We start from the raw sequence: 13,408 nt of genomic DNA on the forward strand, positions 1-13,408 counted from the left end.
CAACTCTATTTATTTCCGATTGTTGGATTGAATAAAAGCAACAGAGAATCAAAGTATAAAAATAAACACAAGTGGACATAAAGAGAAAATCAGTGTGAGTGAATCACTTCTATAGACTATATAAGCTCAATGTAATAGCATATAATATGTAATTATTATATTATCATAGCATATCACAAAAATCTATTAACTAAAACTAATTTACAATGGTACTTTAAACAAGGGAATATCAAGGAAGCTACTTACAATGTTGCTAATTTTGGCTTGGGAGGATCAACCAAGCAAATATAAAGGAAGTTATCAATGGAAGTGTAGTTATAATCAGGATATAATTTTGAGGTCTCTAGGTCGTTTGCCATTGGTTCAATCCTCATTTGACCTTTGATGAATATGTTGTAAATGATTGCCGCACGTATATTGTCTGGGGGAGGAAGAGCTACAAGAAAATGAAGCAAAATGTTTTAAAAAACAAATAATAATAATAATAATAATAATAAATGAGATCATCACCATCCATTTGATTCACAAAATCAAACTGGTTAGTGACATTATTTTGTTTATTACTGTAAGAATTATTTGACTGTCAGGTTGAATTAGATGGTAATTAAGTCATAGTGGCTAATTGAAGTGGTGAGGAAGTGTGCGGTAACGACTTAGGAATTAGGATTATGATAGGGCTAAGTTTGATTTCTTATAACGTATCAAAGAAAAAATGTAACGACCTGTTCCCAAAAACTACGGTTTTTATAATTTTAAAATGTGAAATTTTGAAAATGCCCTTCGAGGCAAATGTATTGACTTTTGTTGACCCCCTTGTCGAGTCACGTAAGATCGATTTGCTTGGCGTATCCTCTTATTACTCGTCGCTACAAACGCGTGGCCGCAAACGGAACGTAATTTGGTGTTATAACAAAGGAGTTATTAACGAATGAAGTCAAGGGCAAACCTGTAAATTTATTATTTTCTAGAATGCTCCAGATTTTTGGAGCAAAATCTGGAAAGCCACGTTTGTGGCCTAGATTAAAGGAAAGAAAGGATAGGCGGTGGAGATGAAAGATAAAGGAGAGAAAGGAGGGGGGAACCAGACCAATTAGGAAAGGGAGAAAATGAGAGAACCAATGGGAGAGGAGAAAAAGGAAAGGAAAGGAGAGAGTTGAAGGAGTAGCTGATCGAACCCCCGACCAGTTTCCATGTCTCGACCCAGTCTCCGACCTGGTGTTCCGCGGCTTTTTCAACTGTTTTCACGGCGTTTTCCTAGCTTTTCACGGCCAACCATCAATTCATAAAAATCACTACGACATCCTCGCTACAAAGTCCACCCCAAACTCAATAAGATTTGGTTTCATTCTGTGGAGGATAGCACAGGTGGGTGCAACGAGTCTCATGGCAACGATACGCCATTCTTGAAGCAAACTCAGCCAACCACCACCACCAATAGACTCTCCTCAACCTCTAGAACAAAGCCCATGTATGGGTTGGGGCGTTGAAGCTTGTTTGGAATCGAATCAAAACCACCCATTTCTAGGGTTTCCGACTGGTTCGTGGCGATTTGAGGCCTTTTCCTATCAAATTGGACTTGACCGCAGGTATGAAACTTGCTCTACTCATTGAGATCTTCATTTTCATGAAATTTGAGAATTTTTAGAAATAGTTGATTTTTCCAGCGAGTTGGGGAGGCTGACTGCCGTGTGTGGCAGCGCGTGAGTCAAGACCCCACCTAACCTTCCTAAGCTAAATTTGATACTCCAATTGCATAGGTAAAGTCCGATTAACAAAATTCCATTGTTTGTGTACAATTTCGCTAAGGTCTGCCACTTAATCCTTATTTGAATCGACGATCCAACCGTTGGATCGTCACCAAACTTTAGTAGATTATTATTCATAATATTTAAGGACAATAAGAACTGACAGATCAGGAATCTGGCATGCGGATCTTCCTGAATTGGATTCCTAAGTTAGTCAAATAAAACGTTGACCGCCACTTGAATTTACAATTGGCAAAGATCCGACCATTGGATCGTAATGAAACTTCAATATGATGTTTTAGAAGCATAATGTGGATCTTTGGAAGTTACAGATTGGAAATCTATTATGCGGATATTCTGGATCGAGTTACGTAGTGTTGTGGACCCTACTGTCGATCTTTGACTGATGGTTGACTTTTGGTCAATGGGTCTCAAATCATTCTAGAACATCCTTGGGGATGTGTTTTATGTAAGTTATGTGTTCTATCGATAAGAATTATGAGACGTGACTGAATATTTGTTCTAGGCAACGATCGTTTGTGATGCCTCAATATTCGTGCTAGGGAGTTGTAGTGCGGACCTTAGGTAAGTGGGTTTTTTTTCCTTTTTATAGTGTGTGTGTGTGTGTGTGTATATATATTAAAACTTTACGGTTTCCATAAACGTTTTTTATATGGAACTATGCTTTGCTTACCATGTCGTAAATAAGTTACATTTTAAATATTGCATTGTTACACTTGTGAATTGTATTGTGTGATGTTGCAGAGACTCAGGTAAGCTTCAAGTGAGTATTATGTGATTGAATGGGTTGTATTGCATTGGTATGCACACATTATTTAGAGCTCATCATGGATGCACCCCGGTATTAGTGCTCCCGCCCGGGCTAAGGCCAGCCTACACATGATTGTTCACCTCTCGCACCACACACTCACCTTGGATCCAAGTTTGGTGCCAGCCTATCATACAGACCATAATAGGTGGTTCCGATGTCGGGGTAAAATCGGAAGAGAGGATAAACGAACAAAGAATTGACGTCGGGGTAAAATCGGAAATTTATAGTTTGGACCATTTTAACTGGGCTAGTTTAATATTGGGTTTTGTCCTAACCATTAAATAAAGTCAGTAAATGGTTTTTAGTTAACAGTCAAAATTTTCAAGCCCTTATCATTAGTTTTCCTTTAAAATATACGTATATTACCAAAAAAAATAAAAATAAAAAAATATTTAAGTTGCTACAGTGCCCCTGTGCTGCGCCCCGCGTCTTCGCCAGTTCACCCTCGTTTTTCTCTTCGTCTTCCAAGTCTAAATCGTCTTCGTTTCTTCGTGACCAGAGAGTCACAGACCCCGTTGCCAAGACGGCAAAACCCATACCCAACCGTCCCGTATCAACAACATCCGTCAGAGTCCAGCAAATTATAGGGACCAGAGTCATAGACTCACAGTGACATATACCTACACGGCTACACCGACCGCCGTTCTGCCGTTCGATACTCTTGCTCTCAGGTCGCAGCGCCTCCACGGTTCCACCCTCTTTTCTATTTCAAATTTCTCATTTTTTTCACCTTAATTTTGTTACACAAAGGAAATTATATTTTACAAATCAAGGATAGCATAGCAAGACTGCAACTTCTAGCTGTCTTCGGCCTTTTACCCTTCGGCTTGGCTCTCCTTCGATACCGAGAAGAAAGAGTCATTCATTGAAAAAGTTTCAATTGTTTCTAAGACCAAGCCTCAAGCTTAAAGTATGAGTTTGGGGACTCCTTGCGCGGGGATTCTATTGAACTTGCTTTAATTGATAGGTAATTCCACAACCACCACCCCACACCAACCCCCCCCCCTTTTCTCTCTCCCCCCTCTCAACCCAAAAAAAAAAAAAAAAAAAAAAAAAAATTGTTATCTAGTCCTGGTACAAAGAGTTGGGATGATAATATATATATACATTTTTTTTAATATGTTCGTGTATTGAAAAAGGACACATTTAAATGTTCGCTTTGGACACCACAAAAACTCAAAACCGACCCTAATCAAATATTGCTTTTGAAATTAGTGTATTAAATGAATATATAATAGTATTATTACATATTAATTTTCAGTTTTGTTTTTCAAAAAATTGAAAATAGTTACCAAATAAATTTTTAATTTTCCAAACAAATGAAAACTGCAACTTAGTACTATGGTATAGTGATATTTTTCTTCACTTGTAAGTAAGAGGTCTTAAGATTTGATTCTCGTCAAAGACAAACTTGAACCATATTATTGCTAGTCTTTTGTAATACTTAGTCCACCACCCCACCCTTAGAGTAGAAAATACCGTTTGTTAAAAATAAAAAAATAAAACTAAATACTAAATGGTTATAAACCGACTTCTGAATAAATATACAGTTTGAGAATTAATTTTTTTTTTTTACCATGAATGGAATGAGGGGAACAGTAATTTACTTGGAGGCTGGTGAACCATGGCTTCAAATTCTTTGTGCAGCAAAAGCATGTAAGAGGAATCAATGTTTTTTTAACAAACGATATTATCTACACTAAGGAGGTGTATTCAATTGGGATTTTGAGGGATTTTAATTCTTTTAATGAATCTAGGGGTATTCAATCAGGATTTTAAGTGATTCTCTGAAATTCAAGGTGTATTCAATTAGAAATTTAAGATAGTTTATTAAAATCCTTAGAAATCCAGGTGTATTCAATTACGATTTTAAAGAAGTTTATAACATTCCAAGTGTATTCAATTAGAAATTGATTTTAAACAATTTGAGAAAGTTGAGGAATTAGAGGGAATTGGAGAGATTTCATAGTGTATTTAAGCATCCACAAATCTCACCTCTCCCCATGAGATTGCGAGGGAATTGTATAAAAAATTTATATAGAATCTCTACAAATCAATTAAACTCCGCAAAAATCCATGGATTTATAAATCCATTAAAGTCTCTCAACACCCCTCTAAGGGAAAGGTGCAGACTTAGCCTCACAATGAGCTAGCAATAATGTGGTTTAAATTCACATTTGACGAGAATTGAACCTAAGACCTCTCACTTATAAGTGAAGAGGAATACTACTAGACTGTAGTACTAAGTGGCTAAAATGAATGCTCCAACAACTTAAAGTTAATCCATGCCATAGTCACCCCCGTCACAAAGTTGCTAATGGTTGTCGGTATGCCATGGGCATGAAAGGATCTCAACTGGTGTAGGGTTCTCAAAGACAGAGCTTGTAACAGTCAACCGCCTCTGCAACAAACTTCAAGAAATCCAAGTCTTGGAAGGGGGGAGAGAGAGAGAGAGAGAGAGAAAAAAAAAAGCAAGAAACTCATGTTTTAATGTCTGTCGTACTGTAAAAACTCAACTTTAGAAAGTAGTACCGCCATTCAGCATTGGTATAGGAGCAGAAACTCCTTCTTCAATCTCGTCTGTCTCACTCGAGGAAGAAGGTTCAAAGAATGACAATGCCTTGATGCTTTTGTGGATCAACTACTACCTTCCTCGTGCTGGTGCATGCTTATTTCCATGTGATAGATGCTAGCACTGAAGCAGTCCACCACATTGTATATCATTCAATGTCTCCCATTAAATATTTAAATTTATTAATATACACATTTTAATTTATTTTTTGACCAAACAAAAGTTTTTTTTTAATTTATTAATTTGATATAACATTCTTCAAACTTGAAAAACTCAATTAATGTACCGAAATGTATATATACCCAAATGTATGCACCGAAATGTATTATATTAAACTAATATACCTAATTGTGTGTACCGAAATGTATGTACCCAAATGTATGCACCGAAATTTATTATATTAAACTAATATACCTAAATGTGTGTACCGAAATGTATTATATTGAATTAATGTACCTAGTCTTTGTATCGAAATGTATGTACTGAAATGTGTGTACCTAAATTTATGTACCGAAATATATTATAATGAATGTAATGTACCTAAATGAAGAAGACAAAGTATATCGAAATATATTGTAAAACAAAAGTTAGTTTATCTAAATGTTTACAACAAAATAGATTATGATGAATGAAATGAAAATTATAATTATAATGAAATAAAATTAGTACATTAAAATTAGGAAGAAAAAGAGAAATAATTAAAACATCAAAATATAATAATAAATGAGGTGATTAATGTATGAGGAATTAAAATTAGATTTTGATCTTAAATCATCTTTGCCAAGGAATGAAGTTTTCTATTTTTTTTATATCATGGTATATTTCACACTAAGAGAGTGGGAGAATAAATTGTGAGTTTGTGGATACAAATATTCGAGCTTAAAATCTCTCACTTATTAGTAAAAAGGAATATCAGTAAATGTATTTTGATCGATATGAAAAGGTGCAGAAAATTGCGTCATTCACAAGGTGATTTTGGACGGCATTTTGGATAACGGTACAACTGAGGCTTTCATCGCAAGAAACCTTTGATTACATCGACCAAAAACACCTAAAATAACAAGACAACCGCCAGGTTCGTTTCTACTACAACTATCAAATGTGATGTAATTTGATGCATGCGAATCTTTAATCCCTAATTATCATTGTTCTTTTCAACTTAAAGAGAGCAAGATGGCCCAAAACACCCCCATGTCCTTTGAATAAATTAAGTTTAGAACCAACGGGAAAAACATACATGCATGCATACACCGACAGAAAGAGCAAGATGGCCCAAAACAACCCCATATCGCCGAACCTTCCATGCAAGGTCCGTCTCTTAATCTCTACCCTGACCACCGTCATCGACGCCACTCGCCGCTCCAATGGCACTGTTAACCGCCGTCTTATGAGCCTATTCGACTTCAAAGCCTCCCCTTCGAACAAACCGAACAACGCGGTCAAAACCTCCGACGTAATGGTGGACCCTTCCCGCAACCTCTGGTTCCGCCTCTACGTCCCCACCACCACCGACCCTGCCTCCAAGCTTCCACTTGTTATCTACTTCCACGGTGGTGGATTCGTGTTCTTTTCTGCCAACTCAAAACCCTACAACGACCTCTGCAAACGTCTCGCCGCCAAACTCCCTGCCGTCATCATCTCCGTCAACTACCGCCATGCGCCGGAGCATCGGTATCCTTCCCAATACGAAGACGGCATGGACGTCCTCAAATTCATTGACACAACAAGAATTGTGGGTCTTGATCTCAACAACGTTGACATCACCCGGTGTTTCCTCGCCGGAGACAGCGCCGGCGGCAACCTGGCCCACCACGTGGTAATCAAGACGAGCGACCATGAGTTTTGCCAGATGAGGGTGATGGGACTAATAGCGATACAGCCATTTTTTGGCGGGAAAGAAAGGACCGAGTCGGAAACAAGGCTTGCAAAAGAGGGCTTGGCGATCACTTTGGAGCAGACTGACTGGTATTGGAAGGCGTTTCTGCCGGAGGGATCGAATAGGGACCACGCGGTGGTGAACGTGTTTGGGCCAGAGTCAAGCGGTATCTTGGGGGTCAAGTTCCCGGCCACGATTGTTTTCATGGGAGGTTTCGATCCGTTACAAGACTGGCAAAAGATGTACTACCAGGGATTGAAGAAAAAGGGGATACAAGCTTACTTGATCGAGTACCCAAATTCGTTTCATGGATTTTATGTTTTTCCTGAGCTAAAGGAGTCTTCCTTTTTTATTAAGGAGGTGAAGGATTTCATCGACAAGCTATCAACTTGTTAATAAAATTGTTCCTCTCTCTCTCGCCAAAAGATGTGTTTGAGTTAAATTCTCATCAGAATTGACTTTCAATACCGCACATATTTTTAGTACAACGTGAAGCTTATTGACCTTTCCTCATAATTCAGATGAGTGTGGGATGAGTATGAAATAAGTGAATAACTTGCGTTAACTTTATTTATTCTATTTTTTGTTGACCACATTGGCCATTTCTTTAACATAGGTGGTCAATGACGGACTCATAATTTTGATGTGGACTAGGATGGATTTATCTTACTTATATTGCATTTATCTGCCATCGTACGGTAGTTTTTCCATGTATGTTACCGATAGAAGTAGACCTGACAATTTCTTACATGACCTATTAACACGATACGTAAATGACAAGAAAAATAAAAGGTTTCAAGTTAACACGATAATTAATCGGATCACACAATAAGAATCCGTTAATAACGGGTCCTTAACAGGTTTACACAAGAGTGACACACAGGTAACATGTTTCGACACGATAAGAAAAAGGTTATTTTGATGATTTAATTTTTTAAACTACTAAAAAAAAACTTACTATAGAATACAATAGCTATTGTGAATATGTAAATATTGCATATTAAATATGTATTGTTGTATTATTATTCTGTATAAATTTTAAAATTTTAAGTTTAATTTATTTGTTTATCTTTACAGTATACTATAGACAAAGTGTGAGATTAAAAAATTATAAAACACATTAAAAAAATATCAATGAATTTAAAAATACCGAACACATTAAAAAGGTTATAATAATTAATTTACAAGTGAGAAAAATGTGAAGAAAAAAAAATATATGCAAACGCTCGTGATCACATTCTCTACGATTTGAGGATGGGTACATAATACTTGAAAGACAAATATTTTGTAGCATGAACTAATGTTTTTTCTTGAGGCTCTTATTTTGGGGTATATAATACTTGAAAGACAAATATTTTTTTTTTTAAATTTTATGTTTTGTAGTAATATTTATGTGACAATGTGGTATGTATATACTAACTTAGTATTATCATTATATTTTTCATTTTCATTATTTATTGATTTAAAATATATTTTTTTAACCGGTAATAGGTCGGGTCATATTACCTGATAATATTCACGGGTCGATTTCAGGTCGAGTCATAGTACTCATTTATTTTAACGAGTGTTACACAACACGATCCGTTAAAATATCGGATATGACTCGAACATAAAAAACACGATATATATGAATGCCATGTCTAATTAGAAGTATATAAAACCTCTGTTGAGTCTTAGTTTATGAGCATTGATAGCATTTCTACATTCTACGTAGGGGAAAAGGACATTTTCTTGGGTTGAAAAAAAAAACATAGTTATTCTCTATTATGAATCAAATGAAATTGACGGTTTGTTATTTGCTGTCGGTTTATTTTAGATAATATGAATAACTAAACAGTTTTCAAATCGAATAAATTTTTTAAAGAGAAAAATCACCGTATAACGGAGTTGAATGCCAATTATATAGGCAGCTACATTTTCACCTTCATTTGCCCACCAAGCAAACAAATAACTAGAAAACTAAAAACAAGAAATTAAAGAGCAGATAATTAATGATATAGAATTCATGCAAGAAGACATCGCCAAAGAAAATAAAAAATTAATACCTCAACTTTCGAAACCCTTAGAGCAAACTGACAGAGCGAAACGGTGAAATTCAAACTTCATATGTACACTTTTTCTTTTCCATTTGTCTTAGCAACCAAACAGAAGCTAGAATAATAGTAGGTGTCGAGAAGGCTAGCTCCCTGATGGTGAACATTAAGTGCCGAACATGGGCAGAAAATTCATATAGGTGACTTTCGCCCGTCTCAACGACTATGAGACACAATGGCAAAAAATTATTTATGAATATAATTTCCGCCCATACAATTATTGCATTCTGGTGATCAATATGTAAACCAATTACACAACAAAGGACGGGCTACTTCCTTTGATATTTTTTACATAAAATTTGTTTTTACATTCGGAATTCATAATTCATAGCAAATAATCAGTTACTAGCTAGTACTATAAAAACAAATAAAGTACTTTAATCATAGATAAATCCAAGTAGAGCAATATAAACCTTAATAAACTTCCGTTAGATGATTAAGAGCTACTAACAAACACGTTCCAAAAACTAACTGACTAGCTAAATCCGACCTAAACCCTAAAATTCATAGCAAAAGCAGATGATAGCAACAAAAGTTGATGAGTTCCATCGATCAATGATGGGATGTTATTCCGTATAAGGAAAAACATGATCCAAAGCTGAGAATTGCCCTGCATAATTATTTGTACTGTAAAGGCTATGTTCGAACCCCTTCATGCCGAACATCATGTCATCTTGAAGAATAGTTGATTCATCTATATATCTGTAAGGCCCGAGAACACTCTCAGAAGACATCAATGGAGGTCTAACGCATATTGGTTGCGAGTACCCCATATTTGCATAGCAGCTCCCAGCATTCACAGAGGCTGCTTCAACAGACTGAATTCGATTATTGCTAATCATGTTAACTGGGAGCCCACCGGAAATATTTGTCTGAGATGTCATAAGAGGATATGGTTTATATGAGTATTTATGGTACTCCAGTGCAGGATCATACTCAGGTAAAGGATCAACAATATCTCCACTCATCTCAATCTCCATGCTTTCGTCATTTATTCTATGCGGAAATGGAGAATGTATTTCAGCATGATTTCGACTTTCACATCTTTTGCCATTGTTACCATCCTTCTTATAAATTCTACAGAGTACCCAATTATCCAACTGCAAGAAAACAAATATAATTAAAGTAAGCACCCCAAATTTTATGTAAGGAATCCATGTTTCTTCACTATTCTGACTTTAGATATGAGTCCTTTATTGGGCACATGCATTTGAAAATATACATGCAATGCAGGTCTAAAATTGTACGATGTTTATATATTCAAAATAGTGAACTGTACCATATTAAAATGCTAAAATGAAAATTTGACAATTTATTAGTTAATTATTAAGACGGAACCGAGGGTTCATGTGTCGACCCACCTAATATAGAAGAATAAGAATTTACGTACCCTCATGTCATTCTCACCCCTTCTGCTTCGAACAGGAGAATCCTTGACTTTAAACTCATGCATGATCCAGTTGGTTTTGTCACCCCTTGGGGGTTTGCCCCTATAGAAAACCAGAGCCTTTCTCGATCCAACAACGGCTCCATCAAATGACTTCACTTCTCTGTCAGCTCCGGTCGCCTTCCAATATCCATCCCCAGCTGCCCTCTTTGGGCGACTTCCATTGCGATACTTCCTGTCCCTTGGAGTAAAAAAATACCATTTGTCCCCATATTTCTCATATTTTTCTGTTTTACACAAACAGTTACAGATTTATTATATGGTAATCAATTCTGATCATCTAAAAGTTTCACCAACAAACAAGAATATATATATATAACAATTTTGATGTGTTAATAAAAATAGTGTATAACAAAAGAAACAAATTAAGTAAAAATAACATGAAGATGGTAATTAATCTTTACTTTAACTAAAGTGGTAATATAAGGACCTTTAATCAATTATGTATCAAACCTTTGCTAAAACAAGTAAAGGATAACAAAGCAGTGCTAAATAACATCGATCTAGGCAAAATTTGTTCATAAAATATCTCTCACACATATATAGTATTATTCAAAAGATTATCAATGCAAAATATAATTGAACCATATATACTTATGAACATATACAATACCAGCAAGCACTTCGGGATTGTAGCGGTATAGGTTAACTTCAAAGATCCGGTTTGGCGGCAAGGGCTGATCCAAGACCTTTTTCATGAGATAATGCACAATAAGTTCGCCATCAAATGGGTTGAACCTATAGCCAGGTGGGAAGGAATTGAAAAAATCATCTTGATCCCTTATCAGGTTGTTATGCAAACTGTTTGCCTCATCTTCCGAAAGCTCATGATCTGTGCCGCCAGCGGCGGCTGACACGTTGGTTGTCAAAGAAACACCAGTCTCGCTCGTCGGCGTGAATTGACCTTGACCACCTTGTGCAGGTGATTGCTTGTTAGGGCTAAGGCTGTACGAAGCCACCTGTTGAGTAATAATAGTAACAGAAGCCTTGTGATCCGGATGACTTTGCTCAACAAGCTCCATAGTTGGACTCTCTGAGGGAGAAGACATTGACAGAGACGCAAGTATGACTGACAAATTCTCTCTTTTAATTTTTCTCGTGGAGAAAATTTTCTTTTGTGGAAGAGTTGTACACGGAAACTAATTTATATAACAGACTCCGGCTTTCTAGATATTTTGAGATGAAACCCTAGCTATAGCTCTGATTGATCATTGGAGAATATATTTCGAAATTGAATTGTTATGATACTTGTCAGTGTGTGTATAACAGTTTTGGTTGGTTATTGGAGAATATACTTATGAAAATGAATTTTAATGATAATTATCACTTGTATAATAATTTTTAATTGATGGTGTTTTAATTGGTCGTCGTATGATAGATATCACACAAATGAGATTACCGGCCCCTTGTATTGCTAAATACTTATCTAAATTATCCAGATGGGAATTTTAGATGGGTTATCACAATGTATTTGAATTTTTTTTGTTTGGGTAGTAGTAATCTTTAATTAAAGTTTTTACTAGTCCTTAAACGAGGGAAAAAAAAAGCAACGAAGAAATAGGACTTGTGAAGCATGCACACTTCTTCTAGTTTCGAATTGCATCGTAAAATACAGCTGTACAAAAACTATACTGTATTTTCTTTCTTTTTTGGTCTGATACAAACACAGTAAAATAGGACACGTGAACCATGCATACTTCCTAGGTTGCATAAATTTTCCGAAACCCAGATGGTATACTTGAAGCTTCCTAACAACGGAGCCCATGTTCCAATGTCCATAGTCCACCTAACGTAACCAGACTTGGATGGGCCCATAAATTTATGGTCTGACAAAACTTTTGGGCCATTTGATTTTAAGTTGTCATATAACTTAAGTTAATAGGCTTGACAACTTGAATACGAATTTATTTGTTTAATTAATTAACTTATTAGTTGATCCTAGACATAAACAATTAATCCATTTAATTGTACTTACTTAACTCCATTGTATTATTCAATCTCTACCTTACATTGTATACGATACATTCGGTTCAATTAGCGAGATGGTGGGAGATTAAAACTCTTATTAATCGATTGTGAATTGAAACTACCTTTCAATTCTACCTTTAATGAAGATTAGTGATTGCAAATCTTTAAGGCTTCCACAAGCCATGAGTGACACTTGGCAATATGTCATGGATACTTAAGCTGAGCTAAGGAGACGGAGAATCTATTCAATTGGAATTGCAATGCAATATGGTCCTTCTTTATTTCAATATTCTTAATCACATATCACATTCATGTACTCTACCCAAAGACTCTTGAATCATATCATAGAGTACTCTCCCTTTAACAATTTGAAGGTTAGAGATCCTTTATTGTACACTCACCTGCCTCTGTGAATAAATCAGCGATCCAACAATGCACTAAGCAAACCATGTGGTTAAGACGCATCATCAAATGTTAAAAAACATATATACAAGAAAACCTTGGTGTCTCAGGTTGAATGACTACTTTGTATTATCCTAACTAATGAGTTCTCATATTACATGAGTATGAGAATTCCTGATTGATTGTGTTCAGTGAACTGACTCTATATTGAGCACCTACAAACTTGCTTTGGTGTCTTTCACAGCAATGACTCAAGCTAATCATTCTTTATCTGATAGAAGACATAATATGTATTAATCTTACCAGATTGTCAATGATCAAGAATGTTTTAGGATATGTGCATGAAAATGAAATGTCTCTTGAACCTAACTTCTTTAGATTACATTCTCTCTATTACATATTCCTTATTCCTTAGACATTGTTAAAAAAAAAAAAAAAAAAAAAAAACAATGCCTAAGGAATATGTAATAGAG

At 35.8% G+C, this 13,408-nt stretch overlaps 1 protein-coding gene and 1 pseudogene across 1 annotated transcript; one reads left to right on the forward strand and one right to left on the reverse strand.

Moving 5' to 3' along the window:
- The first annotated feature begins 6,302 nt into the window (after positions 1-6,302).
- LOC137714950 (putative carboxylesterase 18 pseudogene) lies at positions 6,303-7,441 on the forward strand (annotated as a pseudogene).
- A 1,694-nt stretch (positions 7,442-9,135) lies between these two features.
- Positions 9,136-11,713, reverse strand: LOC137716586 (NAC domain-containing protein 1). Its single transcript, XM_068456034.2, has 3 exons — positions 11,179-11,713; positions 10,509-10,792; positions 9,136-10,218 (listed from the first exon to the last, which is right to left on the reverse strand). Exons 1-3 carry the CDS (start codon positions 11,612-11,614, stop codon positions 9,685-9,687), a joined length of 1,254 nt encoding a protein of 417 aa, XP_068312135.2. The 5' UTR covers positions 11,615-11,713; the 3' UTR covers positions 9,136-9,684.
- Between the last annotated feature and the right edge of the window lie 1,695 nt (positions 11,714-13,408).

The sequence above is a fragment of the Pyrus communis genome, chromosome 3, assembly GCF_041283825.1.
Source record: "Pyrus communis isolate YQ-2024b chromosome 3, ASM4128382v1, whole genome shotgun sequence".
Lineage (NCBI taxonomy): Eukaryota > Viridiplantae > Streptophyta > Magnoliopsida > Rosales > Rosaceae > Pyrus > Pyrus communis.